Raw genomic sequence first — 27,594 nt, 5'->3', positions numbered from 1 at the left:
AGGAGTAAGGAAGAATTATTCTTTGACAAACATCATTTATTTTGTACATATAGAAGGAATTATTTTCTAATTAGATTAACTATTTCTTTAAATACAAATACCCTTCCTCTCATCAAACCTTGAGTACATCTGCTACAGCTGCAGCACACAGTCCTGGTCGGGGTATGGGGGCAGGTTGAGCTGGTACTTCCTCTCTATGCTGGGGGGCACAAAGCGGCCCCCCAGGAAGTGGTACCGTCCCCTGAACATGGAGGCAGACTTCTTGGGAGCAGTGAGGGAGATGAGCATGTCGGGCTGCAGTCCGTCTGCACTGCCCTGCTCCACATCCCAGCCTGTGGAAAACAATAAAGAGGTCATAAGTTCAAGCTTCCACTTCTTCTTTTTAGTGAATATGCAGTACAATTTGTGACAATTAGTTCATTGATGTTTAACATATTTCTGTCTCATGGTAGCACTACAATCAAAGTCAAAGGGTCACCCATATTGATATAATCTGCCTTAGAGCACGAAAAGTCGATTTAATGCAAATTAAATGATTGATTTTCAAGATTTTCTACATTGCTGACACACAAATGAATGGACCATATCAAACCCGTTCCATCCCTGCTAAGAACACTTATTGAATGATTCTACTCACCAAAAAACTGATACATTGTAAATAAATCTATAGTTCCCAATGCTTCATTTATTTCCCAATTCAAATCAAATGTACTGTAAACTGTCCGGTAACTGCTAGAATCCACTTCAAGACACTGGTACTTGCGTACCATGCTGTGAATGGATCTGGCCCTTCCTACATCCAGGACATGGTTAAACCGTACACCCCAGCACGTGCACTACGCTCTGCATCAGCCAAACAGCTCGCTGCACCCGCACTGCGAAGGGGACCCAAGTTCCCATCAGCAAAAACACGTGGGTTTGCTATCCTGGCTCCAAAATAATAATAATAATAACTTTATTTGTATAGCACCTTTCATACAGGGGATTGCAGTTCAAAGTGCTTTACATCAGTAAAAAATAAGACATAAAATCAGTGAAAAACAAGCAGCAAGAGCAAAGCATAAAGTGGGATAAAATAATTAAAAATAAAAACATGGGGAATAAAACAGAGAAATAGTGCAATGTCAATCACAGAGAATAGTGCAGTATAATAGTGTAAAAGGCAGCTTAAAACCTAACGTATTGGCTTCCCTAATATTGTTGGGTAACGTGTTCCACAGTTTTGGGGCGTAGTTTACAAAGGCTGCTTCACCGATCTTCTTATGACTCTTTCTGGTGACCTCTAATAGACCTGCATCTGATGATCGCAGTGTTCTGGCAGGTGTGTAGTTCATTAGAGAGTCAGCAATGTAGCTGGGTCCTTGTCCATTTAGAGCTTTGTATGTGAGGAGAAGCACCTTCAAATCAATTCTGAAAGTTATAGGAAGCCAGTGTAGAGTAGCTAAGACAGGACTAATGTGTTCCCTCCTTTTGGTATTCGTCAGTAGTCTAGCTGCAGAGTTTTGAATGAGCTGGAGTCTTCCAATAGCTTTCTTGGGGAGACCAGTGAATAGTGCATTGCAGTAGTCTAGTCGGCTAGATATAAAGGCATGAATTAGCTTCTCTGCATCATTTTGATTTATGAATGGTCTTACCTTCGCTATGTTTCTGAGATGAAAAAAAGCTATTTTGGTCACTTTGTTTAAATGGACGTTGAAGTTCAAATCTGAGTCCAGGATGACACCGAGACTTGTCACCTCCGGTTTAATCCAAGTGGTTAAACTTCCTAGATTATTTGTTAGCATCTCTCTTTTTGATTTGGGGCCGACAAGTAGGACTTCAGTTTTGTCCTCATTCAATTTAAGAAAATGATCGTTCATCCATTTGTTTATGGCTGTCAGGCAGTTGGTAATGGAGTTTATGGCTGTCACATCATTTGGTTCAGCGGATATGTACAATTGTGTATCATCCGCATGGCTGTGGAAATCTATACCATACTCTCTGATGATGTGGCCGAGCGGTAACATATAGAGAGAAAAGAGTAATGGACCTAAACAGCTCCCTTGTGCAACCCCGTAGCAGCTTTCATGTTTCTCTGATGTATGGCCTCCTAGACTAATATAGAACATCCTTCCTCTGATATATGTTTTGATCCAGTTCAACACGCAACCAGAGAAACCAATAAGCTTTTCAAGTCGATTTATTAGGATGTTGTGATCAATAGTATCAAAAGCTGCACTGAGATCTAATAGGATAAGGATGGAGATTTTATTTGCATCAGAGTTGAGTCTGATGTCACTAAATACCTTTGTGAGTGCAGTTTCCGTAGGCTGGGATGTGGAGCAGGGCAGTGCAGACGGACTGCAGCCCGACATGCTCTTCTGAAACCTGACTGAAACACTTCTAAGATGTTGTTTTCTTTAAGAAAGGAATTGATTTGGACTGAGACAATTCTTTCCAATATTTGACTGATAAATGGTAGATTTGATATTGGTCTGTGGTTTGCTACTGTGTTGTTATCCAATTTAGGTTTCTTTAATAGAGGCTTTACAACAGCTGTTTTAAAGGCATCAGGGAAGACGCCAGTTTTAAGGGATGTGTTTATAATGTCCAGGACTGGACTGGAGATGCTATCAAACACTCGCTTAAAGAATGTTGTGGGGATAGGATCAATGTCTGAGGTTGTGGAGTTTGCTTCTGAGACAGTTTTACACAGTTCGCTTAGTGTGATGCATGTAAAGTTACATTACATACTCTACTGAGACCGGTTTCATCTCCACCTCCACTAGTATTGATACTAGCTCTGATTGAAGTTATTTTGTTCTCAAAAAACAGAGCAAATTCCTCACATTTAGCTGTTGAGGAGGGTGGGGGGGCAGAGACAGTGCTGATCGATAGTGGAGAAAGGGACTCTGGAATTTCCGGCATTTTCTGTGATAATATTGGAAAAAATAATCTTTCCTTGCTCGTCGGATGGTTCTGTTAAATGCAGTTAAAGCATATTAGATAGTGACAGCAGATAGTGGTTTTTGTTTTCCTCCATTTTCTCTCTGCTGCACGACATTTCCTTTTTTCTTCCTTGACACCATTATAGTTCAACCAGGGGGATTCTTTGCTTGTCGATGTCTTTTTAGTTTTTAGTGGGGCAACAGAATTGAATACAGATGATAGTGCATCATTGAGATGTTCTACCATTTCATTCAGAGAGCTGTCATGACTGTGTGGTTCATAGAGTCTGATGAGATCGGTGAACTTTGATTCAGCTTTGTCGTTAAGGAGCCTTTTTTGAACTATGACTTCTTTTTTTGTTTTCGTAAGGGTTATTTCAGCATCAAAGAATATACAGTGATGGTCGGAGAGAGGTAGCTCAGTTATTGAGATATTATTGATGTTTAGTCCAGTTGTTATCACTAAGTCTAATGTATTATCATGTCGGTGAGTTGCATTTATTATATGCTGTGTTAGATCAAAGCTATCTAGTAGATTTGCAAGCTCTATAGCTTTGGAGTCCGCTTTTTTATTTATATGAAGATTCAGGTCTCCGTTTAGGATCACCTTATCGTAACTGGTAACACATAGTGAGATCAATTCAGAGAACTCTTGTATAAATAATGGCGAGTGTCTAGGTGGACGGTATATTGTGACCATGTCTCCACTAAGCAGATGCAATCTAAGTTATTTTCTTTAATCAGGTCATTAACTAAAACGTTTTTATTATTCAGAGATCTGACATTTAGGAGGGCTAATTTTATTTGTTAGACTTCTATGTCATGAGAGGAGATCTGCTTTGGCTGGACTTTGATGACTTTGAGGTTAACGGCACGTGCAGGCGTATTAGATGGTGCATAGTTTTTACCGTGCCATTGACTGGTTAAGATTACTGGTATGTTGGAGATGGCATGGCATCTGTACTATCGTTGTTTTTCTTCGGGCAGTGAGTCCACTGAGATTGCACTCAAAAATGGTGGAATGAGCTCCCCATTGATATCAGGACAGCAGATAGCTTGCACATCTTCCGGGGGAGACTGAAAACTCATCTCTTTCGACTCCACGAGCGATACAATTATTAACAAAGCACTTATGTACTAATAAAGGACTGGCTTATCTAAAGCCAGTTGAGTAGCACTTGAAATGTTTGGCTCTATGAAACCTGATGTACTTATATGATTCTGTTTTCTTCAAGGTTGTGTCTTCCTGGTCGAATGTACTTATTGTAAGTCGCTTTGGATAAAAGCGTCAGCTAAATGCAATGTAATGTCTATTTGTATCAAAATGAGCCGAGCTGAAACAATGAATCGGACATCATACTTAAACAGAAAAAATGCTAACTAATATGGATAATCGATTCATCGTTATTATAGTTAGCCTCAAATATAGAGATTTCCTGCATTTCTATTTTATAGATAATAGAACATTTATACTTTCGGGTTTTTGGACTGACATCTGATATTAGAAGACATCATCTTGGACTTTGATAAATAGAGAAAATGTTCACTATGTTCTGACATTTAACAGACAAAACCATTCATTATTAACAGAGAAAAGAATCAGCAGAATAATCCATTGGAAAAATACAGGGACTAGTTCAAGGCCCCAGAATAAACTCAGTGTTTCCCCTACCATTGTCTTGGGGGGGCCCTGCGCCCCCCCAACGGAACCCTGCGCCCCCCCTGAAATTCAAGGTGGTTTTTTCAATATGTATATAAATCCCAACTGAAGTAATCATCTACGGTCACTTTTCACATTGAACATGTGCTCTTTTATTAAATAAACTTTAAATGTTATTTATCCAATGTATGTGCATGTTTCAGTGTCCACTGCATTGCTTTGCGCATTCACATTCTGTCCTCCACTCTGTTTCTGAAGGGCGGGGCTCCGCTCCCCACACACATATACGAATGCACACACTCACAGTCGGAGACAAGAGCGGAGGAAAGGAGGAGAACAACAACGTGTAAAAAAGTCAAACAAACCTGGATACTCAGATTTTCTGTCTACACCTGTTGCCTGCGGAGATCCACTGTACCAACTCAAATTGCACCCTTTGTGGATAAACGGAGATCAATATACTTGAAAAGTGTTGAGAGAGAGGACTGACCTGAGGGGATGTCGATGCTGGCGATGGGGGAGGTGGTCTTCTTCAGCACGTCCAGGATGGAACCAAAAGGCTCTCGAACAGCCCCCTTAAAGCTGAAGCCAAAGATGGCGTCTATCACCAGGTTGTAAGCCTCGTCAATCAATTTAGCCTGAGAAATGAATGTTTTAAAGACCAACAAACATCAACATTGTACACATCACAGAGTATAAACATGTCGTTATATGGTGCAGATCTGAACACATAACTCGGCATCATTACTTGAAAATTATTTATTGTGTTGTCTGTTGCAATAAAAACTCTAACCCTAATTGCCCCTATTTGGATCATTACGCCTTCATCTGCTCTGGACTGCAGTCAAATGTAAGAGATCTAATCATGTAACAGATCACATTACTTCACCACTGTGGATGCTGCATTATTGATAATATCCAGACCTCTGGCATCTCCGTCAGGAAGGGGATCTCCATCTTCTGGCACTGCGTGGTAAGACCCTGAAACAGAGGCTTGTTTGGCCTCTTCGGGTACAGGATGGTGGGCTCGTAACCCTGCACACACACACACACACACACACACACACACACGTAACATTTCAACCTGTTTTCAGCTAAAATCATCTTGTTGTAGGATTCCTTTCTATAATGTGCTTTACTTTACACATGTTAAAGACACTCACAAAGAGTTTAAGGTGTCGGGCGCAGACCAGGCCGTCGCCTCCGTTGTTCCCAGGTCCACAAATCACCAGCAGGGACGGTCTGGCCTTCACCAGGGAGCTGATTGGATAGGCCTGCAGGAAAAACACACAGTAAAATCAATGCTCCAAAACTGAGGTATGACCAGGAAAAGAGGAGTTACTACACAGCTGCTACTGAAGATAAATGCTCCTTGTGATGAAACATCAGAAGTAATCAGAGTCCTCCTCATGTTAGGCTGTAATACGATTTAAAAACATGATGTACTTTGACCTGGTTTCAAGGTCACACAGTGAGCCTTTTCATGGTTATATGAAGTGTAGCTGAAAAGGTCTTTAAGGTGTGTGTACTTGCATTAAAACAATACATAGGTATAGAAAAGGATCATGCATGAGTGTTTTTGAAGGAATGCTTTACCATCTGGACAATGCCTAAGTGGTTATCTCCCAAAGTCTTTTGTCTAATTGCCTGCAAAGACTTTGAACTTGTATGCACCATTTCTTTCCTTTGAATCCTCTGATTTGGTGTAGTACAATTAACATTAGTGTATAGTGAAGCAATAGAAGAACAAATACTCAATAATAAGGATTATTGAGTAATAAGGACTTTATTATATGTCGAAAACTGTTTTTGGAGACAATGGCGAGCAAAAAGATGAGGTTTACTTCGTTGGTTGTGACAAAATGGAAAAAGATAACAGAACAAATCACAAGAAAACTTAGTCAAATCAGAAAAACACAATAAATAATAAAAACCGTATCTATTAATGTCCACTACATTGTGTAGGCTGCAATAATTACTTCCAATGCTAATGAACGAATCGCTAGCTCATAAAATGTTTAAAAGTGAAAATGTGGATATTTAAAACAATGTATTGAGTGTACAGTCACATATAACAAAAAAAGACATCAAGTCTTTCCATGTGACGAATGCTTGGCATCCCGCTTTAAAAGGGTTGGGTTTTGGAAATATTTGCCGATTATCTTTTGTCTATGAACAAATTAACTCATCTCTACAGCTTTCAATGTAACACTGTTGTTTCTATTTCACAATAAGAGCCCTGATATCTCACCCTGGCGACGGCTGTGGCACAGCTGAGTCCAGCCAGCTCCATCAGCTGATCCACGCTGAAGCCGTACTCACTGAAGAGCTCTTCATCGATGTGCTGCGCCTCCTCCTGCCTGCGGACCAGACACCGCTCAGTTAGCTCTCTCTCACACACACTCTTGATGGATTTACTACAACTTTACCCAAGGTATTTGAGGGTCTGGGCCATGGTGGAGGTCTCTCTGTGGCTGAAACAGCCCTTCTTATGGTTGTTAGCTGCAGCGGGCAGCGGGCATGTCTGACAGAGGACTGCCGGGGCCCGTGAGGTCACCAGGAAGCCGATCCCAAACAGAGCCCGCACACTCAACATCCAGATACACACTGCTGCAACAGAAGAGAGAACAGCCCTGAACTAAAGGAAGAACACCCCACATGGGTCTCATGAGCTATTGCACTGATTCAAGTGGAACTGTGGAGCCCAAACAAGACCGTTTCACATGAAGCAAAGCCTGCAGGCTACGGCTCAGGCAGGCATTTTCCCATGATCTGAAAAATGTATATTGAGCAACCAGTCTTGTAAACATTGTATGTTTTTAGTTAAGATTATAAAATGATCATTACACTGATAAATGTACTGGTAAATATACGTGGATCCGTGCTACAATCTGGTTCCTGTTAGTGTGATCAAGACTTTGTGATGATTGTTATGCGTGTACATGCCCAGGGAGTGCAGATGGAAATGAGTCAATAGCCTCATATGGCATAAGTCATCTGCATTCTTTTTTATATAAATGTATTTTTATGTATGGTAAATTAAATAATTTAAAGAAATAGTGTGTATATTAGGGCTTGGTAATATATGAATTGTATATTGTGATACTGATAATAGACTAGATACCGTCTTACAGTTTAGATATTGTAAAATGGCTAGGTGCCCTTTGCTGCTTTCAGTGCTTGCTTGCATTTTCTTTTCCCTACATGCACTCTGGCTGTGCACTCACTGTCCTGCAGGCTGTGCACTCACTGTCCTGCAGGCTGTGCACTCACTGTCCTGCTGGCTGTGCACTCACTGTCCTGCAGGCTGTGCACTCACTGTCCTGCGGGCTGTGCACTCACTGTCCTGCGGGCTGTGCACTCACTGTCCTGCGGGCTGTGCACTCACTGTCCTGCGGGCTGTGCACTCACTGTCCTGCGGGCTGTGCACTCACTGTCCTGCGGGCTGTGCACTCACTGTCCTGCGGGCTGTGCACTCACTGTCCTGCAGGCTGTGCACTCACTGTCCTGCTGGCTGTGCACTCACTGTCCTGCAGGCTGTGCACTCACTGTCCTGCAGGCTGTGCACTCACTGTCCTGCGGGCTGTGCACTCACTGTCCTGCAGGCTGTGCACTCACTGTCCTGCTGGCTGTGCACTCACTGTCCTGCTGGCTGTGCACTCACTGTCCTGCTGGCTGTGCACTCACTGTCCTGCTGGCTGTGCACTCACTGTCCTGCTGGCTGTGCACTCACTGTCCTGCGGGCTGTGCACTCACTGTCCTGCTGGCTGTGCACTCACTGTCCTGCTGGCTGTGCACTCACTGTCCTGCAGGCTGTGCACTCACTGTCCTGCTGGCTGTGTACTCACTGTCCTGCTGGCTGTGCACTCACTGTCCTGCGGGCTGTGCACTCACTGTCCTGCAGGCTGTGCACTCACTGTCCTGCAGGCTGTGCACTCACTGTCCTGCGGGCTGTGCACTCACTGTCCTGCGGGCTGTGCACTCACTGTCCTGCAGGCTGTGCACTCACTGTCCTGCAGGCTGTGCACTCACTGTCCTGCAGGCTGTGCACTCACTGTCCTGCAGGCTGTGCACTCACTGTCCTGCGGGCTGTGCACTCACTGTCCTGCGGGCTGTGCACTCACTGTCCTGCGGGCTGTGCACTCACTGTCCTGCTGGCTGTGCACTCACTGTCCTGCGGGCTGTGCACTCACTGTCCTGCGGGCTGTGCACTCACTGTCCTGCAGGCTGTGCACTCACTGTCCTGCTGGCTGTGCACTCACTGTCCTGCTGGCTGTGCACTCACTGTCCTGCTGGCTGTGCACTCACTGTCCTGCTGGCTGTGCACTCACTGTCCTGCTGGCTGTGCACTCACTGTCCTGCAGGCTGTGCACTCACTGTCCTGCAGGCTGTGCACTCACTGTCCTGCTGGCTGTGTACTCACTGTCCTGCGGGCTGTGCACTCACTGTCCTGCAGGCTGTGCACTCACTGTCCTGCGGGCTGTGCACTCACTGTCCTGCGGGCTGTGCACTCACTGTCCTGCGGGCTGTGCACTCACTGTCCTGCAGGCTGTGCACTCACTGTCCTGCTGGCTGTGCACTCACTGTCCTGCTGGCTGTGCACTCACTGTCCTGCTGGCTGTGCACTCACTGTCCTGCGGGCTGTGCACTCACTGTCCTGCAGCGAAGAGCATCGATCATCCCTGGGCTCTCAGCAAATGCTTGATATGGTTTACAGGAAGAGAGGAGACAAAGTGTCTCCGAGCCAAAGTCATTTGCATTTTAAATCAGAAGGCTGAACTTGTACTTAGGGCAGAGTGAACATGAAACCAAATCATCCTGAACTGAAATGATTATTAAGTAGGGCTCCAGGTAGCTTTTAGCATCTTTTTCATAAATGGCTGTAAAGAAAAAGAAGTGAAAATGATACATTCCCATAGGTCAAATTGTTTTATCTGAATTAATGCTGAAAAGATCAGTGTTTTTTTTAAGTCTGTCTCAATATAACCTATGTCGGGCTCTGGAGCTTCGGCAGGACTCTGGTGAGATGGTGAGATCAAATATCCAAATCCGAAATAAGGGAAAATAAATGTATCCAATGAGCACATTTCCAAAAAGATGGGTTCAGCCTTACGATATATTTAAGAAATAATTCTTTGGGACATTTTACAGTTTAAATCAATAACCCTATAATAGCTGTTGTCAAAAAAGAATAGCTAGTTGACAATTCAATCTAATTACCTTTCGAATTATATTCAACAGAATAAAGCAGAATTTGTCATATTTTAGAAGCTGAGCAGCAATTATTATTATGATGGTACTTTTACAAGACCACTTATCGATATTTTTTCAATCAACTAAAAGTAATTGATCTGCGGTCTACTTTTAATATTTTCAAATTCAAAATGTAATTAAAATCTGCGTTCTAAAAAATATATACAATTACGTAAATAATATATGTTTTAAATGCAATGCAAGCCATGCTGATGTTACTTCATTGCATCAACTTTATTTTGTCTGTTGCACACGGCCCCACCTGTATCAGCTTTACTTAATGTACTAGGTGACTTTAGCAGTAAGCACGCAGCATATACATTAGCCCTTTGGTGGAGACCGAACGAGTCAAGTATGTTAATTACACATGTTTGTTTTAGTGGCAGTTCATAAACGAAATACTTAAACCACATAAAGGTCAAGTTATACTTTTGAATTCAGTCTACAGGCTGTGAAGTTGTTGCAAGTTGTTAGCTGAACTTTAGCTTTAGCTTGAGTATACTGACTTCGAGACAAATTATGAATGACACTCACCAAATGCAAGCAAGTCTTCCTTTAAAACAACTTCACATGCATATTTTCCCTCATGAACAATGCAGAGACACGACTTACGGATAATTAACAAACGGATGTGTAGGAGAGCCGTGCAACACCTGCAGCCAAACTGTTTCAGCCACTTCCGGGTTTAAAAAAATGCTAATTTCAAAATAAAAGTTCACACAGTGAGAAAGTGCTGTACGGGAAGGGAGAGTATATTTTATAAAAGATTTAATAATAAAAAAATGGACAGTGGTGGTAATATTGAATTCTACTAATGTGTTTTTTCCTTATCTTATGTTTTCTTTTTTAATTGTGTTTTTTTTCATACATAATTCACAAGATTTGTAGTTAAGGTATTAGTCAGCGCCATATAGTCTAAGCAAGAATGTTCTTTACTAAAAATATGTACCTGTGTAATTGTTATGCATCTGCCAATAATAGTAACAACAAAACCCACTTATTTGTATTTTGCTATTTGCACCTAGACTGCTATCCTATCATTATTGTTGAACAAATATGGCAGAATTCTGAAAAAGATGTTTATTGATATAAGAATAAAATACACAATATTCCTCAGATCTGTAGAAAGGTTGGGGTCAACCTTTACTGCAACCCTGCTGCATCAGTAAGTTCACGTCAGTACGAAAATGAAAATCTGATGAAACGGTTCTATAAGTAGCACAAAAAAAGCATGATTTATCGACCAGCAACAACTCTTTTAGAAGTAAACAAGGCTTTTAGCACAAACAGTTGTTCGACAGTAAGTTGTTCAAGTAGCTGATTCATGTTGTGTTGCTATGTGAAAGGCTGGTATATATTTCCAACCATTAATGACAGCAAAGCAAACAAAGTGATTGCTAAATCGCCATTTAAATTCCAGAAAGAAATCATAAGCACGCCTATGTACATTATAAAAAAGCAGTATCAAGTTTTTTTGCATGCCTTATTTTGAAATGATTATTCTGTTATACATTAACTAACCTTAATAACTAAAACTGGTAACTATAAAGCACTAATAACTGAAAACTAAAAGAGTTGAAGTGTTCCAGCGAGGGTCCATGGGGCTCACATGATTGGACAGTTCTCCATTCTGGATCCAGTCTACGCGGAAAGATGACAAAGTTACCATCAAACACAAAAATACTCAAGATGAAGACAGAAATAAAAATAAAAAGCACTGATCTCTAAAATCAGAAGAACACTGGTGTTTCAGCATCCTAGTGGAGCTGATGTTTTGTCTTCCTTTGTGATGAACTCATTGCTCACCTTGCGAGGAGAGCTGGTGCTGAACACGTAGGACTGCGGCAGTAGACCCTCGGAGATCCCTCCGCTGCGGAAGGATCTGGAGGGGGAGGTCACGGAGCAGTGGCTGGATTTGTCTGAAGGAAGTCCACAGGAGCCACAGACCACCGTGCGGCTGCGCAGGTTATACTCACTGTCTCCACAGGTGCTGTGAGCCACCTGCTGAGGCAACACACAGTTATTGTTAGTATCACAGCAATTCATAAGTAAATACTCTGCGTTGGTTTTATTTTTTGTAATTTGGTGATAGCTTGGCCAAAATATTTAGAGAAGAGTGTTTTATTTTGAAAGGACCACATGCATATCTTTAGGGGATGCACTTTATACAGTCTATGGGGATGCAGGATATTTGACAAAACTATAAACCTCGTATAATACATTCAAAAGAGATCATAATCATAAACTGTTTTGATATTTGATTCATAATTTGAGTAATGTTTAAAATATTTCCTGGATTTTCTGACTTTCTTAGAATTATATAAAAGAAAACAGAAAATGTGTGTTTTGGACTGTTGGTCTTCTAAAGAAAATATAGATAATAATCCATACATGAATGAGGTCTGTTCTAACCACTTTTCTAATGATGACAACATGTCGTGGTTGTTCCACACTTTCAGACCCTTTGTACAGCAACAATAGAACAAATATATAGTGCAAATACAGATTTACAGATTGTGTGTTTCTGCATTATGCCCATGGCTGATTTCCAATATCAATATTAGGTTAACTTAAAGGGACAACACAATCTATTGTACCACCCTGAGCACTCAGATGTATCCTGCAGATTTCTGTGTTCAAATTCAATTTATCTTACCATGTCATCATCTTCTTCTTCAAGCTGTGTGCGGGTGACCTTCCTCATTGCCATTTCCTGAAGGAAAAAGTATTTACGTTTTTATTTTTTCACATTTCTGGCACTAAAAAGCTCTGTGCATATCATTTGACACAAGCCTGGGCTGAGGCCATATTAAACCTAATGTCATCACAGTACTATAGGCTTAGATAAAGAACCATTTGACCGGTAAATTCAGAATACCTCTCCATTGGTGCTTATCAGGGTGGTCTGGAAGAGGTGTCCGGTGCCCCAGGAGGCCTGAGTCTTCCACACCAGGTCAGAGGGAGGATTGTGGGGAACCCCAGCACCAGAGGCCCAGATCTGTCACCGGGAGTTAAGGTTAACAAAGGTGTGTAATCTGTTACTCTGTTTATCACTGTACTGATTTGTGATTCTTCTGAGTGAAGGTATTTCTTACCGTGACCCTCTGCCCAGCCTTTAAGGTGAATTTCACCGGGAACTTGAAGATGATTGGAACACTAGATCCCACCTGTCGCTTCAGCTGCCAGTTTCCCAAATTCTGGTCCTGATGGTTGGATTAAAAGGGTCAGCAGTTGTTTTTTAAAGTGTCAAATCCCCTAAGTAAGTTGAATTCATAATAATTAATCACCCAAACATGAATTCACCCCTCACCTCATCGCTCTTGTTGCTGAGCCTGACATACTTCCCGTCCAGGTCCACCTCGTCCACGGTGACGCGCCCGCTGGCTGAAGCCTGCTGGGTGATGCGTGTGCGGGCCACAGACCCTCCTCCCATGCTGGAGGCCTCGCTGTCCGTGTCGTTGGGGCGGCGCCTCTTGGCAGGAGTGCTGTTAGTGCTGTAGTGAGCTGAGCGAGACAGAACTCCGGACGCAGAGGAACGACTTCCTGTCATCTTGGTGGGAGGGGGACTGGGGGAGAGACGCAGCCTGCAGGGACAAACAAGTGTTAGTGACAGAGGAAGAGGTAGGAAGGACATTTGCTCAAGTACTAAGTATAATTTTGGATGCTTGTACTTTATGTAAGTATTTTCATATTATGATCATTTATGCATTTCACTACATCGCATAAGTCGAAGTATGATATGATATAAACCCTGTTCTTAGTTTTCTATTGAATATTTGTGTTTTTCATTTTATCTAAGTCTCATGGGTAGGACAATTTTCTGTCATTGTGATAGATTTAAAAAAATGTATTTTTTAATCTTTAATGTTAATGCATTGCTATTTATGATCCAATTATATATTTGACATTCTTCGGAAATAGGCCAATATGCACATTAAGTTTACCTTTGTATTTAAGGTATATTTTGATGCTAATACCTTTGTACTTTTACCTAAGTACGATTTGGTTTCCAGGATTTTTACTTGCACTAAAGTGTCTCTGCAATGTCGTATTACTACTTTTATTGAATAGAAACATCTGGATAATATTTCATCCTCTGGTTATGAATGGCAACTCTGTAGCACAAAGGAAATCACTGTTGAATTACCGCAAGACTCTTTTCTGCAACTGTTTACCTCTGCTCCTCTCCCTCCAGAAGCTTCCTGTAGGCACAGATCTCCATATCCAGAGCCAGCTTGACGTCCAGCAGCTCCTGGTACTCGTCCAGCTGCTGCTGCATTTTCTGCCTCATCTCCGCCATTTCTCTCTCCTTCTCCCCCAGCAGGCGGCGGGTGGTGTCCCGCTCCCGAGACATGGCGTCCTCCAGGTCCCTTATCTTGGCGTCGCGGGCCGCCAGCTGGATCAGAGAGAGAGTGACACCGTTGTTAGATTAAATAAGACAAAAAAGGCCGAAAAAACACAGCTTCAAAGCTTCAGATTTGTCAAGCAAAGCCAAAGATGGTCAAAGGAGTTTTTTGGTATTCAGACGTTTTTTGTAAAAACAAGATAAATCAGATTAAAATGTAACATTGTGCAAAAGACAGCCCAACTAAGCTTTTAAAAACAGCAAATATAAAGTAAAGTAGTATATTTGGCCTAACATACTAACGAGGAAAAACATGACATGATGCCAGAATCAGAACTTGTAAAATGAAGCTAAATTAAATAACATAAAATACAAATATACATTTAAAAAAAGGTAAAATAAAATAAGAAGAAATATAATTTTTAAATAATTTAAAAAAAGTGTATGCATAATATATTTTATTTAATACAATAACCACAGTAGTGCATTAATAAGAATCATTTACGTGTAATACAGTATTAACTCTAATTATTTTGAGAATTGCAGAGTTCAGTTGTTGATTTCATATTGATGCAATGTATTATGCCCTCAGCTGCTCCTCACTGTACCTGTTTCTGCAGCTGGCTGATCTGAGAGGACATGGACTCCAGGCGGATGCGTGTCTGCTGCAGCTCCTCGTGTGCGGCTCCAACCAGGTGGCCGCTCCTGTCTGCAGACTGACGAGCGTTCTCCAGCTGACAGAGAAACAACAAGGGAGAAAATGATTTAAATCTAACATTAAAAAAAAACTGCAGTCTGAAACTAATGTTGCTTCAGTAGTCCCAGCCCGAATGAGTCCAATGCATTCCTGTTTTATGATGTTTTGGATAATTATTGTGTGCAGTTTGTGTTTTGTATTGTGTCTTTCTTTTTTTTACCTAGAACAACAAAAAATGTATGGTGTACCTTGGAATTGTAGGTCTTCTCGACATCCTCCTTGTACATTTTTATCTGCAGTTCATGCTGACTACGCATGTCCGCCAGCGCCTCAGATAATTTACTTTCAAAGTCCTGCACGTGGCCATTGTCCATCTCAACCATGCGGGACTCATGACGCCGCTTTGTCTCCCGTAGCTCCTGTTGGACGATTACAAACACAAAATCATTTCAGGTGGTGGCTGAGGAGATTATATGAAAAAGGTTTCATATATTTTTCAAATAATTCTTTCAATATAAGTGCTTTTTTCTCAGGGTCTGACCTCAGAGTGGAGGTTCCTGCTAAACTCCAGCTCCTCTTTGAGGGTCTGGATGCGGTTCTCTCCGTCCACCCTCCTCAGCATCTCATCCTGCAGCTGCTTCTTGGCATCGGCCAAACTGGTGTCCAGCTGAGAAACAGGAACTGAATATTAGTACTAAGCTGCTATTCACATAGAGAGGCAGCAGAATGCAGGAATATGCATTAAATACAATGAAAGGGCAAAAGAGTTCATGGAACATTCTGAGCTTTACCAGCAAAATACCTCCCGGGAAAAGATTGTCCCACTCTTGACCTGACAATCAACATCGGCACCTCTGTTGTTTCCCCGACTCAGACTGCAAGGAATCTAGGTGTGACCCTAGATAACAACCTGTCCTTCACTGCAAACATCGCTGCTACAACCCGTTGCTGCAGATACACGCTTTACAACATCAGGAGGATACGTCCCCAGCTGACACAGAAAGCGACTCAGGTTCTGGTCCAGGCTCTCGTCATCTCACGCCTAGACTACTGCAACTCCCTCCTGGCTGGTCTACCTGCATGTGCCATCCGACCTCTGCAGCTCATCCAGAATGCAGCGGCTCGTCTGGTCTTCAACCTTCCTAAATTCTCCCACACCACTCCGCTCCTCCGCTCCCTTCACTGGCTTCCGGTAACTGCTAGAATCCACTTCAAGACACTGGTACTTGCTTACCATGCTGCGAATGGATCTGGCCCTTCCTACATCCAGGACATGGTTAAACCGTACACCCCAGCGCGTGCACTACGCTCTGCATCAGCCAAACAGCTCCCTGCACCCTCGCTGCGAGGGGGACCCAAGTTCCCATCGGCGAAAACACGTGGGTTTGCTGTCCTGGCTCCAAAATGGTGGAATGAGCTCCCCATTGACATCAGGACAGCAGATAGCTTACACACCTTCCGGTGCAGACTGAAAACTCATCTCTTTTGACTCCACTTCGAGCGATAGAATTACTAACAAAGCACTTATATACTAACAAAGGACTGGCTTATCTAAAGCCAGTTGAGTAGCACTTGAAATGTTTTGGCTCTATGAAACCTGATGATTCTGTTTTCTTCAAGTTTGTATCTTCTTGGTCGAATGCACTTATTGTCGCTTTGGATAAAAGCGTCAGCTAAATGCAATGTAATCTAATAGGCACTCACCTATACATAATATTATACTTTTTTAACTTCAGGAACTTATTTGGGGCATTTGAGGATATTTCAAAACTCCACTAAAGACACTGGAAAAACCTAGTATCCAGTGGTGAATGCAAAAACATGGCTGTAGCTGTGATAGCTGACATTTACTAAAGTGGAAAACGCAGAGAAGTATGAGGGACACAATTAGGGTTTATGAGCGTGTTGGCTTACTGCAGAAAGATTGACCCCAGATGTGTTTCCACTGAGGTACAAACTGAGCGAGGGTGTCAGTTACCTTGGCAACCTGCTCTTTCAGGTCCCTGTTTTCAGCCTCCAGGTTACGCTTCTCTCCCAGAGCCGTAGACAGGGACGCATCCTTCGAGTTCATCATAGCCTCCAGGTCTTTGAGCCTCAGCAGCGCTGCAGCCAGGTCTGACTCCTTTTTGGTGTTCCTGCAAAGACACACAGAGTCTCAGATGTCGAATTGAATCTTCGTGGATGTGTTATGAAATTGATAGCGAATATTCCAGTGAATGGATTATGAGTAAAGATACATTTTGAGTTGAAATTCATGGGATATTTATCCAAAAAAATCCAAACATTATTTTTTCCTGATACTCAAAGTGTAGTTTGAGTTGCCAAAGTTTGGAGACACGGCCTGCAGAGGTTGTCTGCTTTCTTTCCATAATAATTAAAGTAGATGGAACCTGACTTGTGGTACTCCAAGCGCTCCAACTCGCTCTAGAAGTATCTACACCGATAGATTGCACTACAACTAGAAGGATGGATACGTTTTTTAGATGGAGTTTACTTTAAAGGTCACCTATCAGGCTATTTGTAGGCAATAGCATAGGTCTCAGATATATAAAAAAATATAAAAACATGTCTATGAAGTGTTTTGGTCAAGATACCAAACAGATCACCCATTCTAGCCATGCCTCATATCCCTCTATTTCACTTCCTGTTTCAAAAGTGCTGATTCTGGGTATAAACAGGTCTCTCTTGAGAATGAGACCCTGTGTCTCAATGAGACTTTCACCTGTATAAATAAAGGCTAAAAAATAAAAAACTGAGGGGGCGGAGCTTATGCCGGCTCATGCGGGACCTGGCAGATACTGTCTAAAATGCTGCGGTGATGAAACACAAGGATTATTAGATCAAGGGTTATTTCTGAAACAGTATGGAGCTCAAAGGCTTTCTCTCTTGCCGGTTATACCACAAGGCGAGTTCCTTTTTATTTCCTGCTTCTTCACACACATGCTCTCCAGTACAGGTTAGCTCTGAGTGTTAGCGATGCTAATGTAAACACCGACCATATTACGTCCAAAACAGTCGGGCATTGTTTCTGATAGCAACGTTTCTGATAGGGCCGTGGGTCCACCGCCGATTTGACGTCATATCAGCCGCAAATCTGGATCAGCTCCGTTGTACCTCCGTTTTTAGAGATTTGGGTACGGAGGGAAAGAGAGAGGGTTTTATTTTCTGACGCTGCGTGAGTTCCCTGACACACCGGGGACACATAGTTATGTATAAAAGACATAAAAAAGTGCATTTTGCATGATAGGTCCCCTTTAAGTGGAAACTGAACTACTACAGTTTCCTTTACGGAGACTAATGAAACAAATATGAGCTATTTTAGATCAAGGATGTAGTCCAGATAGAGACGGGAAAGACCTTGGTGCATATGACTCATAGGCCACAGCGATCAACGTTCAGTCCCATGTTTGCGGTAGCCACAAACTACAGCCGTTTATGTTTGGCTGACACACTGCCATAGCGACGGCTCGACTTTGCCAAACATACAACGTCCGTCGTCTCAACATTTATGGAAAAATAATGGAGGCAAGAGTACAGCCCTCTAAACACTGCCACGTATTGTGTGCATAATGATTGCCTTGGTAGGAGGAGAAACGGGGAAAGAGTTAGTCATCAGGCTCTGGATGTGGCAGCATGGGAAGAGGAGAAACGTCAGGCAGCAGTGAGCAATGAGGAGGGTATGCTCCAGGCAGGGAGTGGCCCCTGAACCAGGGCAGCTCTCACACTGTCACATATAAAGCATCAGCTATTAAAAGCTAATGAGTAACTCTGATCTGCTGCTGTGGATCACATGCAGATATTATCACTGTAATCACACTCTAGTATGTTGTAATGGACTAAAGATTCATTTACTCAATCCCTTTGCTACTCTTTACAGGGAAGCATATCACATATTTGACAAATATAGAAAGATGTTGAAAGTGGGGCTTTCATAAGCCTTGAGGCAGCTGCTTCCTCTCATGATCCTCCAATAAACATAATATCTTGTTCAGTAGTGTCTTTTCATTTGATTTTAGGGCATACCAGGAAGACTTTTTAAATCTTCTTGGAAGAAAAGGCAACCAGTGACACGGTGTATGCTCTTCAGCTCTTGTTACATGATGTCTACTGTTATACTGCAAGATCTTTAAAGTTAAGTATTTTGAGAGTGAAGTTTAATTTTACTTAAGTGTGACAGCAGCCTCTGTTACCACATGTGCTAATTATGGGATTATAGTAAATGTGTGAACAGTAATTTCGAAAATAGTCATAATGAGAGCCAACTATCTCTGAAGTTACAAAGCAATTCCAATCCAAAGTTTGCTAACATTAGCCACCATTATCTATTGGGCATACCCAGACCACGTCAGGCTGTAACAGAAAAGCCCAGAGTCTAATGAATTGAGTGAAAGTGTGTCCAGTTGTAAGGAAGTCTAAAAGAAAACTATACCTTACTCCTCACTTGATTTCCTACCTCAGTCAACATTTTCCTGATAAGTGAATGGTCTCAATCGCTAGTTTTATGTTTCCTTTAATACAGCATGAAGTTACTAATGTCATTTAGGGTCCCATTTAAACTAAAGTAGACAATAGAGCATGGTAGTACTAGGTAAATCTGGTAACAGGGCCTGGCTACGTTTCTATTGGCAAGTTGCTATGTTGACCTCTCAATAAGGACAGAGGCTTAGAAGGAGGAGTATCCCTTTCTAGCTCCACCCTCGTCAAAAATGGTAACTTCAAAAAAACAAAAAAATGGTAATGTCCAAAATGCCAAACTCTAAACTTTGAACCCCAAGGTGACGTCATGATGATTAAATCCACTCTCTAGGTTTATTAATTATTTGAACTTGCTGAACTCTTTAATAAGTTTGACAGTCTGTTGAACTGTGAATAAACTACATCTCATGAACACACATGGGTGCTTTTAACGAATCCAGGGCCTCAAACGTGCGGGATCACCCCTAAACCCCCCTATCCTCCCGCAATGTACATTTTCACTGATTGAAGATATTATTTGTCACGAACACATACATAACCACACAAAAAGGTTGAGTTTGTCTTGTGCTGCAGCTCACCTTGCCTTCAGCTCCTTGAAGTCCTCTCTCAGTTTGGCGAGCTCCAGCTGCAGCCGGGCCCTCTCCTTGGCCACAGAGTCCAGAGTCTGCCGGGCATCGGCCAGCTCCGTCTCGTAGGCGGCCTTCAGGCCCGTCAGCTCCCGGCTGACCTCTGTCTCTGACTCGGTGATGCGCATACGCAGGCCGGCATTCTCAAACTCCAGTGAGCGCACCTTGTCGATGTAGACGGCCAGCCGGTCGTTGAGGTTGCACAGGTCATCCTTCTCCTGGAGCCGGGTGATACGGTTGGGAGACAGAGGTATGTTGGAGCCTCGGGGAGTATTTTTGGGTGTCGCCATGGCACTTGTCTTTCTGGAAACAGACATGATTATCAAATGAATCATTCTGTACAGTTGTTTTTCCATGCACAACATGTCTAAATGCTGGCATAAGGAGCTTAGTACATAAAACAGGCCTTTACATAGGATGATGGAGAAAGTTGACCATGCAGTTCTGTTACAAATCTACATTCACCTACTTTATAATCAAAATCAATCCAGAAAACAATCGCCTCATTGAGGTATAAAAGTGGACTTTTACTGTACTAATCTGTCGCTTCCCACACAAGTAAAACAAAGTTATAATTGAAAGGCTAGAATTAAGAATAAAACATAATTTACCGCATCAGGTGCACAGAAACTCTTTTGAGTGCATTGAGATAAAACATTCAAAAGAAAAGTTCATCAAAGGACATGGGAGGGGTTGTCGACTCCACCCAAAGCTCAAAGTAAAGACTCTGCACAAAAGATGTCAACTTTGATGGGAAGATTTACCTTTTTATAGCTGGGTAGAGGGTAGAAGGAGATCAACTTTGGATTTTCGGAGACTTCTCTGTTGGTTTTCTTTGGTATCTTGGGATGAGAGCTTTCCTCTAAGTCCTCCTGCACACTTCAGTCTGTTAGAGCGATGTCTGCAAATCCATCTGTGGGTGCCCGGGTAGGAAAGAATGAGATGGGAGGAGAGGAGAGAGGTTGGACTCAAGTTTGGCACTTCATAGGTGGTTGTTTGGTTGTGTGGTTTTTTTTTTTCTCTCTCTCTCTCTCTCTCTATCTTCCTTTCTTTATCGCTCTCTTCTCTCTCGCTCTCCTCTCTCCTCTTAGCGAATGCATTGCAGAGCCCGCTTATCGTCTCGAGCTACTATCATATTTTCGTCTCCTCGTCTCGCTCTCTCGCTCTGCTCGCTCTCTCTCTCTCTCTCTCTCTCTCTCTCTCTCTCTCTCTCTCTCTCTCTCTCTCTCTCTCTCTCTCTCTCTCTCTCGCACACTCTCTCTCTCTCTCTCTCTCTCTCACACTCTCACACTCTCACACACACACACTATGGGTGTGCAGTCTGAATAAATGAGTCACCCGCTACTCATATAAATGCTAGGGGATCATTTTAAGATCAATTGCCTGAGAGTTCCCTTCTGTTCATTCATGGATTTTGACTCGAACCACAGTGCTTATGCTTCTCCAAGAAGTTCAGATGACAAACTTTTATAAGAAACAGAATGTCGTATTTAGCATTTACAAATCTATATGGATTTAGTGTAAAAACAACAAAACACAAGATGTCAATGTGGTTTAATACTTTCTTTAAGGCATTATACTGCACTAACAGTCATTTCATAATGTGTATAATGAGCAATGTCTGTGTTTGGTTTTAATTTCATGGTGTTAAACCCACTATTGTTCTCAAATCTACATTAGATTGTTATTTTAAATGAACTAAGTGTTGATAGGCATGGTACCTCCTTTACAATTTTGCAACCTCTTATTATTCTAACCCATTCCCTTCCACACTAGTGAATAATTCATCATTTTAAAGCTAGAAGAGTGCCACTCTAACTGTTGCCATGGTAACACAATGGTACTGTTAATTCAAAAATGAAATGTATTTACATGTATTATTTACATTTACATTAAACCCAATACTAACAATAATAAGCATTCTTTGTACAGCACAGTTCATACAATAATTGCAGTCCAAAGTGCTTCACAGAAAATGTATATCACGATTCAAGATTCAAAGATAAATCTGAATCTTCTGTGACTATTTTGTGAGAAGCACTTATGACTGCAATTCTTGTATGAAAGGGGCTACATTATAATTTAAATGCACATCTGAGTTCCATTGTGTCTTTCACATACAATATAATACAGTCACCAGTAAAATACATCAAAAGTAAACATAAAAAGACCATAAAATAGACAAAACAATATGTAAAGTTACGAAAACAAAATAGTGCATTCGAATTATTTTTTCGTTGTATCTTTCCTTTATTGAACAAAACAAAACACAATACAGCTTTACGTGTCTGTGCAATCAACAAATACAATATAAATACAAATAATTGCATAACTAATGTGAATAAACAACATAATATATAAATCTAAAATGGTATTTGATTTCAATTCCAGCTTATTCTTCAAACTCAAATCAATGAGCAGTGATTTGGAGCTGTTGAGCTCATGCACTTACATTGTAGGCACAATTCTTTATATAAAAAGTGATAAAAGTAAGAGGGGTTTCCATAAATGCGGTTTGTTTAATATGATATGGTGCCTTCAGGAGAGTTGTGTTAATCAGCAGACTGTGGCTAATGGTTGAAACTGGCTGCACACAAAACACCATGATCCACTCAAACGGAACCCCGGATCAACATGTTTTCCGGTTTTTGAGTTAAAATAGCTTCTAGCTGTCAAACACGACATAAGAACAGTGAGTAACGAGAAGCGGAGTGCTCTGCGCGTTGGACAGTTTGTGTCATGTGGTCTGTGTGAAAACCCGTATTGGATCCCCGTGGTCACCTGGGCAAAAAACCTGAAGGAGCTGAGGAGCTGATAGTCTGCATGTGTGTGTCAGATGAACACTGTACACAACACATGTATATGATTGCCTTGACAAATATAACACAAAATCTAAGAAATTATAAGCAAATAATCCCAGCGTGACTGACTTTTAAATGCAGGAATAAACCGAGAATAAAACACGATAATGCACTAACTAGAAAACTATTTGCCCCAGAGGAGTCACGTGAATGCTAGGTTACACTATGTGAAATATTAAAAGGCAAAGGAACATGTACACTGATCAAAACACACATTTAAACACAATATAAAAAGGCAGAAACCAATCCACTCCGCATCTTATTGGCCGCATGGCGCAGTCCACAGCTTTGCGCGGATAAACAGCAGCTGTACGTCGCGAGCAACAACAAGGAAACCCAAGGACAACAACACTTCAATCGAACCGTTAACATGAAATAATCCTCCAGCCGTACACCCAGCAGGTTCATCTGAAAGACTCTAACGATCTCCCCGGAGCACCGCCGCCGCCGTGCAGCTGCGTAAGCCCCCGGAGTGTGTGTTTTTTTCGGTTTTCCGCACAGACGCAGACGACTCCCTCCTGCTCAGCAGCGGCCTCCATTTTAGCTCCTTGCCCGGTCGGTGCCTCACGTGTCCTGGACTGTCTTCCTCACATGACCCGTGTGTTTGTCCCCGTGATCAGCGCTTCCATCTCCGTAAATCAGTGTCGTTGAATATCGGCGTTTTAACCCCGCAAAAAGCTTCATGGATATGCTGGAGCAGAGTCTGGACAGCTCGGGGAGGTGAGAGGCTGCTGCCCCGCTTCCTGCTCAGACATGGCTCCCTCCACGGCCTAAAAGCTTTTTCTTCTAGCTGTTAATAACCTGCATGCCACAGAAACTTGTAAGATGTGTGCATTGTTTATGTTTTACCTCCTGCTGAATCTGGGTGCAGCCTTCCTGGATGAGGCGTTTTTTGTATCCGTCATTTTCACATTTTCAGCAGAAAGTGTGCGCCCTTTTGCAAATGTGTAACATCACGATTACTGCTTTATTTACAGGATAAGAAAAGCAAATGCACATCAGCGATTTGGGTTTATTTTCCAGACATCACACTTAGTTTAACGTTGTTGTTTCACTAATGCAACTCTTTTAGCATTGAAATGCTTAAATTAAACTAGGAAGGGCGGTGTTAATAGTGTTATATATATTTCTGAAGTTTTTCCCTTGCTTGTGCACCTAATATAATCACTTACAGTTGAGTTTTAATCATTACATAATACATAGTTTTCTCCTGAAAGTTGCATAAAATATGACTTCTGTCACGCTTTGCCCGCCAGTGATGGATGACTTTATTTATGTTTTCTCCATCATCTCCTCCTGGGACCACCAGGGGTCGCCATTCGCCCACACCTTGCTTTGAGAGCTTTATTCACATATTCATTTATGATCAATAATTGACTCTCTGTTTGTTTCTAGTCACGACAAACGGGAAACAGAAGAGGTGGTGCAGCTACAGGAAGGTGAGGTTCTTCTCATTCTAAAGTGGAACCTGCTCATTTTCTGGAAATAAAATGTGTAATGCATATTCATCCACTTACTTGTCTTTCGTGGTTGTGCCTGTGCAGCCTCACAGATTGGAAACCTGTTCTGTGTTGCAGGAGAGTCGGTGGGCACGGTGGAGCAGACCGCAGTGACCATCACCGGCGTCCCGCAGGCTGCGTTCACTGACCACAATGTGCAGTACCAGTTCCGCACAGAGAACAGCGGAGGACAGGTGAGCATGGAGGATGTGTGGAGAGATAAACGTTTCTCACTATGATCCAGATATTTTCCTTTACAAGAGAAACCGGTACTTTACATTAATAAACAACACAACAAGAGAATTAAGTCACACATAAAGCAGTTATCACTCTGATATAATCGTTAATAAGTCATTTAAGAAACAAAACATCAGTAAGTAGCCTATAGCATAGTTTTTACATAAATTCTTAAAATGTATATTTTTTACTAAGGAGCTATTTAATAATGCAAGGCACATTTATGTGTTTTTAACGTGTTTTTAAGTTAAAAATAAATGCTTTGGAGGTTTTATTTCCATTTAATTTGTATTGTTGCAAAATGGATGCTTAGCAGTCATAAATCTCTTAGCTTAGCTCTACAGTTGAAGTGTTTTGCTCCTGTTTTAGTAATGTAATGCAGTAAGTTTGTTTTGAAAAGTGTATTATAAATAAAGTAAATTCATATTAACATAACTAATACACTTAACGAAGACAGAACAGGAGTATTCAGATTCTGGCTGTTTTGCTATTGTTACAAAGGCATGCTAACCATTGCAGTTTGCATTGGAGCAGTTTTGGTCAAGCTAAAAAAAACACACAACCCATTCATTTATTGTAACGCTGATTATAGTTCTCTCCTCAGCCCGTTCACACACCACTCCCACATGTTGGGAAATTCTGCGCTTTGCAAGTCTGCCACGCCAAGTTACAGACACTAAGATTAGATAACCATGTTCCGTTGAGAGGTTTAGCTAACGGTTAATGTTCAGAGTGCTGATGGATGATTACAAGCCCTTTGTATGTTAGAAATGCTCCCAGGTTAAAACGTGTTCACACATACTGATTAATTTGCACGCTAGAAATAATCACAACTCCCCACTGTGTCATTAGAAAACAGATGAGACCCCTGATATTTATTCACACTTAAAAACAAAACAAACAGTAGGAACTCTAAAGGATTGTTGAACCTTTGGATTTTTGGAAAAACTAGGAGTGAAGTTGGTTGCTTTTTGCTAACAAGCTCTTTTCATATTAAATGTGTGCAGTTAAATCTACAAAATGTCTAAAGTGGGATTACTCCTTCTTTTTGAAACGTTTCCTGTGCTCTGCCTGCAGGTGACGTACCGTGTGGTTCAGGTGACAGACGATCATTTGGAAGCCTCAGCTGATGGGTCAGGGGCCGTCAGTGTGGTTTCTGCTGCAGCGTTTGCTGGAGCCCCCCAGGCAGTGGCACAGGTGGGTGAACGCTCCGAGAGGCGGAAGCAGGTGTAAAGGGGGGGGGGGGGTTGTCTCATGCATATGGTGTGCAGAGTAGATGCTGCACCATTTATATAAGCAGGCTGCAAGTATGGGAACTGATTTTAATTTTTTTTCTATTTATTTTTTGATAATCTGTCAGTATATTTTCCATACTGTTTTATGCATTCTATTGTCTTTTTTTATCTTGATTATTATTTCTTGATTTTACTTTTATGAAGTTCTTTTTCATTAATTTGAAATTCTATCCCTGTTTTAATGTTAATTCAATATCCATTGTTTTGCTTGTTGTAAAGAAATGTGTGCTGCATTTCTTGAAAGGTGCTATACAGATCATGATTATTAAAAAGACATACATAGCATTAGCGCATATGATGTACTGGTTGTTTACTGTGTGAATCTACCTTTTGCCAGGCTGTCATCCAGAACCCTTTCAGTAATGGGGGCAGTCCTGGGGGGGAGACGGTGGGAGGAGAGACGCGTTTCGCTTATTTCCCTGCCACCACCGTCAGCGATGGAACCGCCGTGTCCGTGCAGACCACCTCCGACCCCACGATAGCTCAGGCAGGAGGTGGGGAACAGCAGCCGCCCTCCTAATGGGACCCCTTGTTTTACAAAATGAGGACAGACGAATAGATATTAAATAAAGGCTTCTAATGATGATTTACAAAATGTATCATCTTTCTTATCCTCATCGCATCACACGCATGGCCGTGCATTGTGCGCCAGTGGATCAACTAATCATATTTACTTCCTGGGATTTAGCATAAGGAGATAATAGGTATTTTAGCCCAGAATCAGCGTACTATCATAAGCGTAAATATTTTAAAGAGACATTGCCTTAGATTAAGCCTGTTTGTAAGAAAACAACATCAATTCGGAACTTTTGCACTTCCTCACATGAACACGAGGAATTCCTTGTTTTTACATTTGTGATGTGATGAGGTGGATCCAACCTTGTAAAAGGAAGCACTAATTTTTCCTTGACACAAAAAAACATCACACACATTTTGGCTTTTAAATTAGAATTATTTTTTTCTTGGAATATTTCCCAGGTATTGTATTTACTTCAAATATTGTACTTACGATAGCCCTAATACACCAGCATGCATTACATGGTCAGTAAAAAAAAGGAAAATCAATTATTATTTAAGGAGAACTTAATTTTCCTTTTTTGTCTCTTAAAATCCAGGCCAGTTTTACGTGATGATGAGCCCCACTGAGGTACTACAGGCGGCCCCTCGTACCCTCGCACCCCGCACACACACCTACACTGCGTGAGTATAACTAAACACTTCCCAGCATTCATCAGAATCACCATAACTCTCTCCCCTCGTGTTTGGCCGACTTCTCACCCCCCCTTACCCTGATTCTTCACGGGGGATCTCTACCTCTTCCTTGCCTTTCTGAATGATTAGTTTTGTAATTGTGTGTACAACTGAACAACCAAAGAAATTAAAACATCCAAAGTCTGAAAAGCACACTGTGTCCTACTTACCTGCCATCCCCAGAGACCTCGGTGAAAGCGAGATGCTGCAGCATGGCAGTTCTAACTGGTGAGGAGAACTTTCACATACGCCCCCCCCCCCCCACACATGTGTTAGAGACCTGGTGGCTCAACGATCCATCAGTAGCATCCTTGTTTTGTGAATTATATCAAATCAAATCAAGGGATTATTTCTAAAGCACATTTTAAAAGCGATTTTTGGTCGAGCCAAAGTGCTGTACATGTAATAAAAACACATTACTACAATCACAATAAAAGACAACAGATGTATAAAAAACACAGGGAAAA

General features: G+C 41.8%; 3 protein-coding genes across 10 annotated transcripts; 1 reads left to right on the top strand and 2 right to left on the bottom strand.

Annotated features, from left to right (window-relative positions):
* Positions 1-21: 21 nt before the first annotated feature.
* On the bottom strand, positions 22-10,517 carry naxe (NAD(P)HX epimerase). 4 transcript variants are annotated; one of them, XM_034236051.1, is made up of 7 exons: positions 10,453-10,517; positions 7,017-7,197; positions 6,839-6,947; positions 5,751-5,861; positions 5,512-5,622; positions 5,078-5,225; positions 22-332 (listed from the first exon to the last, which is right to left on the bottom strand). In XM_034236051.1, the coding sequence occupies exons 2-7, from the start codon at positions 7,181-7,183 to the stop codon at positions 133-135; spliced, it is 846 nt and encodes a 281-aa protein (XP_034091942.1). In that variant the 5' UTR covers positions 7,184-7,197; positions 10,453-10,517; the 3' UTR covers positions 22-132. The 4 variants fall into 4 exon arrangements, with proteins under 4 accessions (XP_034091942.1, XP_034091944.1, XP_034091941.1 ...); XM_034236053.1 differs by having other exon boundaries at positions 7,017-7,194; positions 10,453-10,512; XM_034236050.1 differs by having other exon boundaries at positions 10,375-10,507.
* A 418-nt stretch (positions 10,518-10,935) lies between these two features.
* On the bottom strand, positions 10,936-24,514 carry LOC117559303 (lamin-A-like). Of its 4 annotated transcripts, none has more exons than XM_034235990.1 (14): positions 24,363-24,514; positions 20,749-20,897; positions 19,937-20,287; positions 16,861-17,017; positions 15,424-15,549; positions 15,131-15,301; positions 14,794-14,919; positions 14,016-14,236; positions 13,151-13,424; positions 12,936-13,043; positions 12,719-12,838; positions 12,497-12,553; positions 11,647-11,844; positions 10,936-11,481 (listed from the first exon to the last, which is right to left on the bottom strand). In XM_034235990.1, exons 3-14 carry the CDS (start codon positions 20,272-20,274, stop codon positions 11,446-11,448), a joined length of 1,932 nt encoding a protein of 643 aa, XP_034091881.1. In that variant the 5' UTR covers positions 20,275-20,287; positions 20,749-20,897; positions 24,363-24,514; the 3' UTR covers positions 10,936-11,445. The 4 variants fall into 4 exon arrangements, with proteins under 4 accessions (XP_034091881.1, XP_034091885.1, XP_034091884.1 ...); XM_034235994.1 differs by having other exon boundaries at positions 11,647-11,841; XM_034235993.1 differs by having other exon boundaries at positions 19,937-20,283.
* On the top strand, positions 22,792-27,355 carry usf2 (upstream transcription factor 2, c-fos interacting; the record flags this gene model as incomplete). Of its 2 annotated transcripts, none has more annotated exon segments than XM_034235995.1 (7): positions 22,792-23,565; positions 24,241-24,284; positions 24,390-24,538; positions 25,659-25,778; positions 26,214-26,370; positions 26,992-27,076; positions 27,311-27,355. In XM_034235995.1, coding segments are annotated over 7 exon segments (638 nt in total), but the record flags the coding sequence as incomplete, so codon positions are not given.
* Between the last annotated feature and the right edge of the window lie 239 nt (positions 27,356-27,594).

Source organism: Gymnodraco acuticeps, unplaced genomic scaffold (genome assembly GCF_902827175.1).
Source record: "Gymnodraco acuticeps unplaced genomic scaffold, fGymAcu1.1, whole genome shotgun sequence".
Classification (NCBI taxonomy): domain Eukaryota; kingdom Metazoa; phylum Chordata; class Actinopteri; order Perciformes; family Bathydraconidae; genus Gymnodraco; species Gymnodraco acuticeps.
Note: the sequence above shows the minus strand (reverse complement) of the source record. Positions and strands in the feature narration are given on the sequence as shown.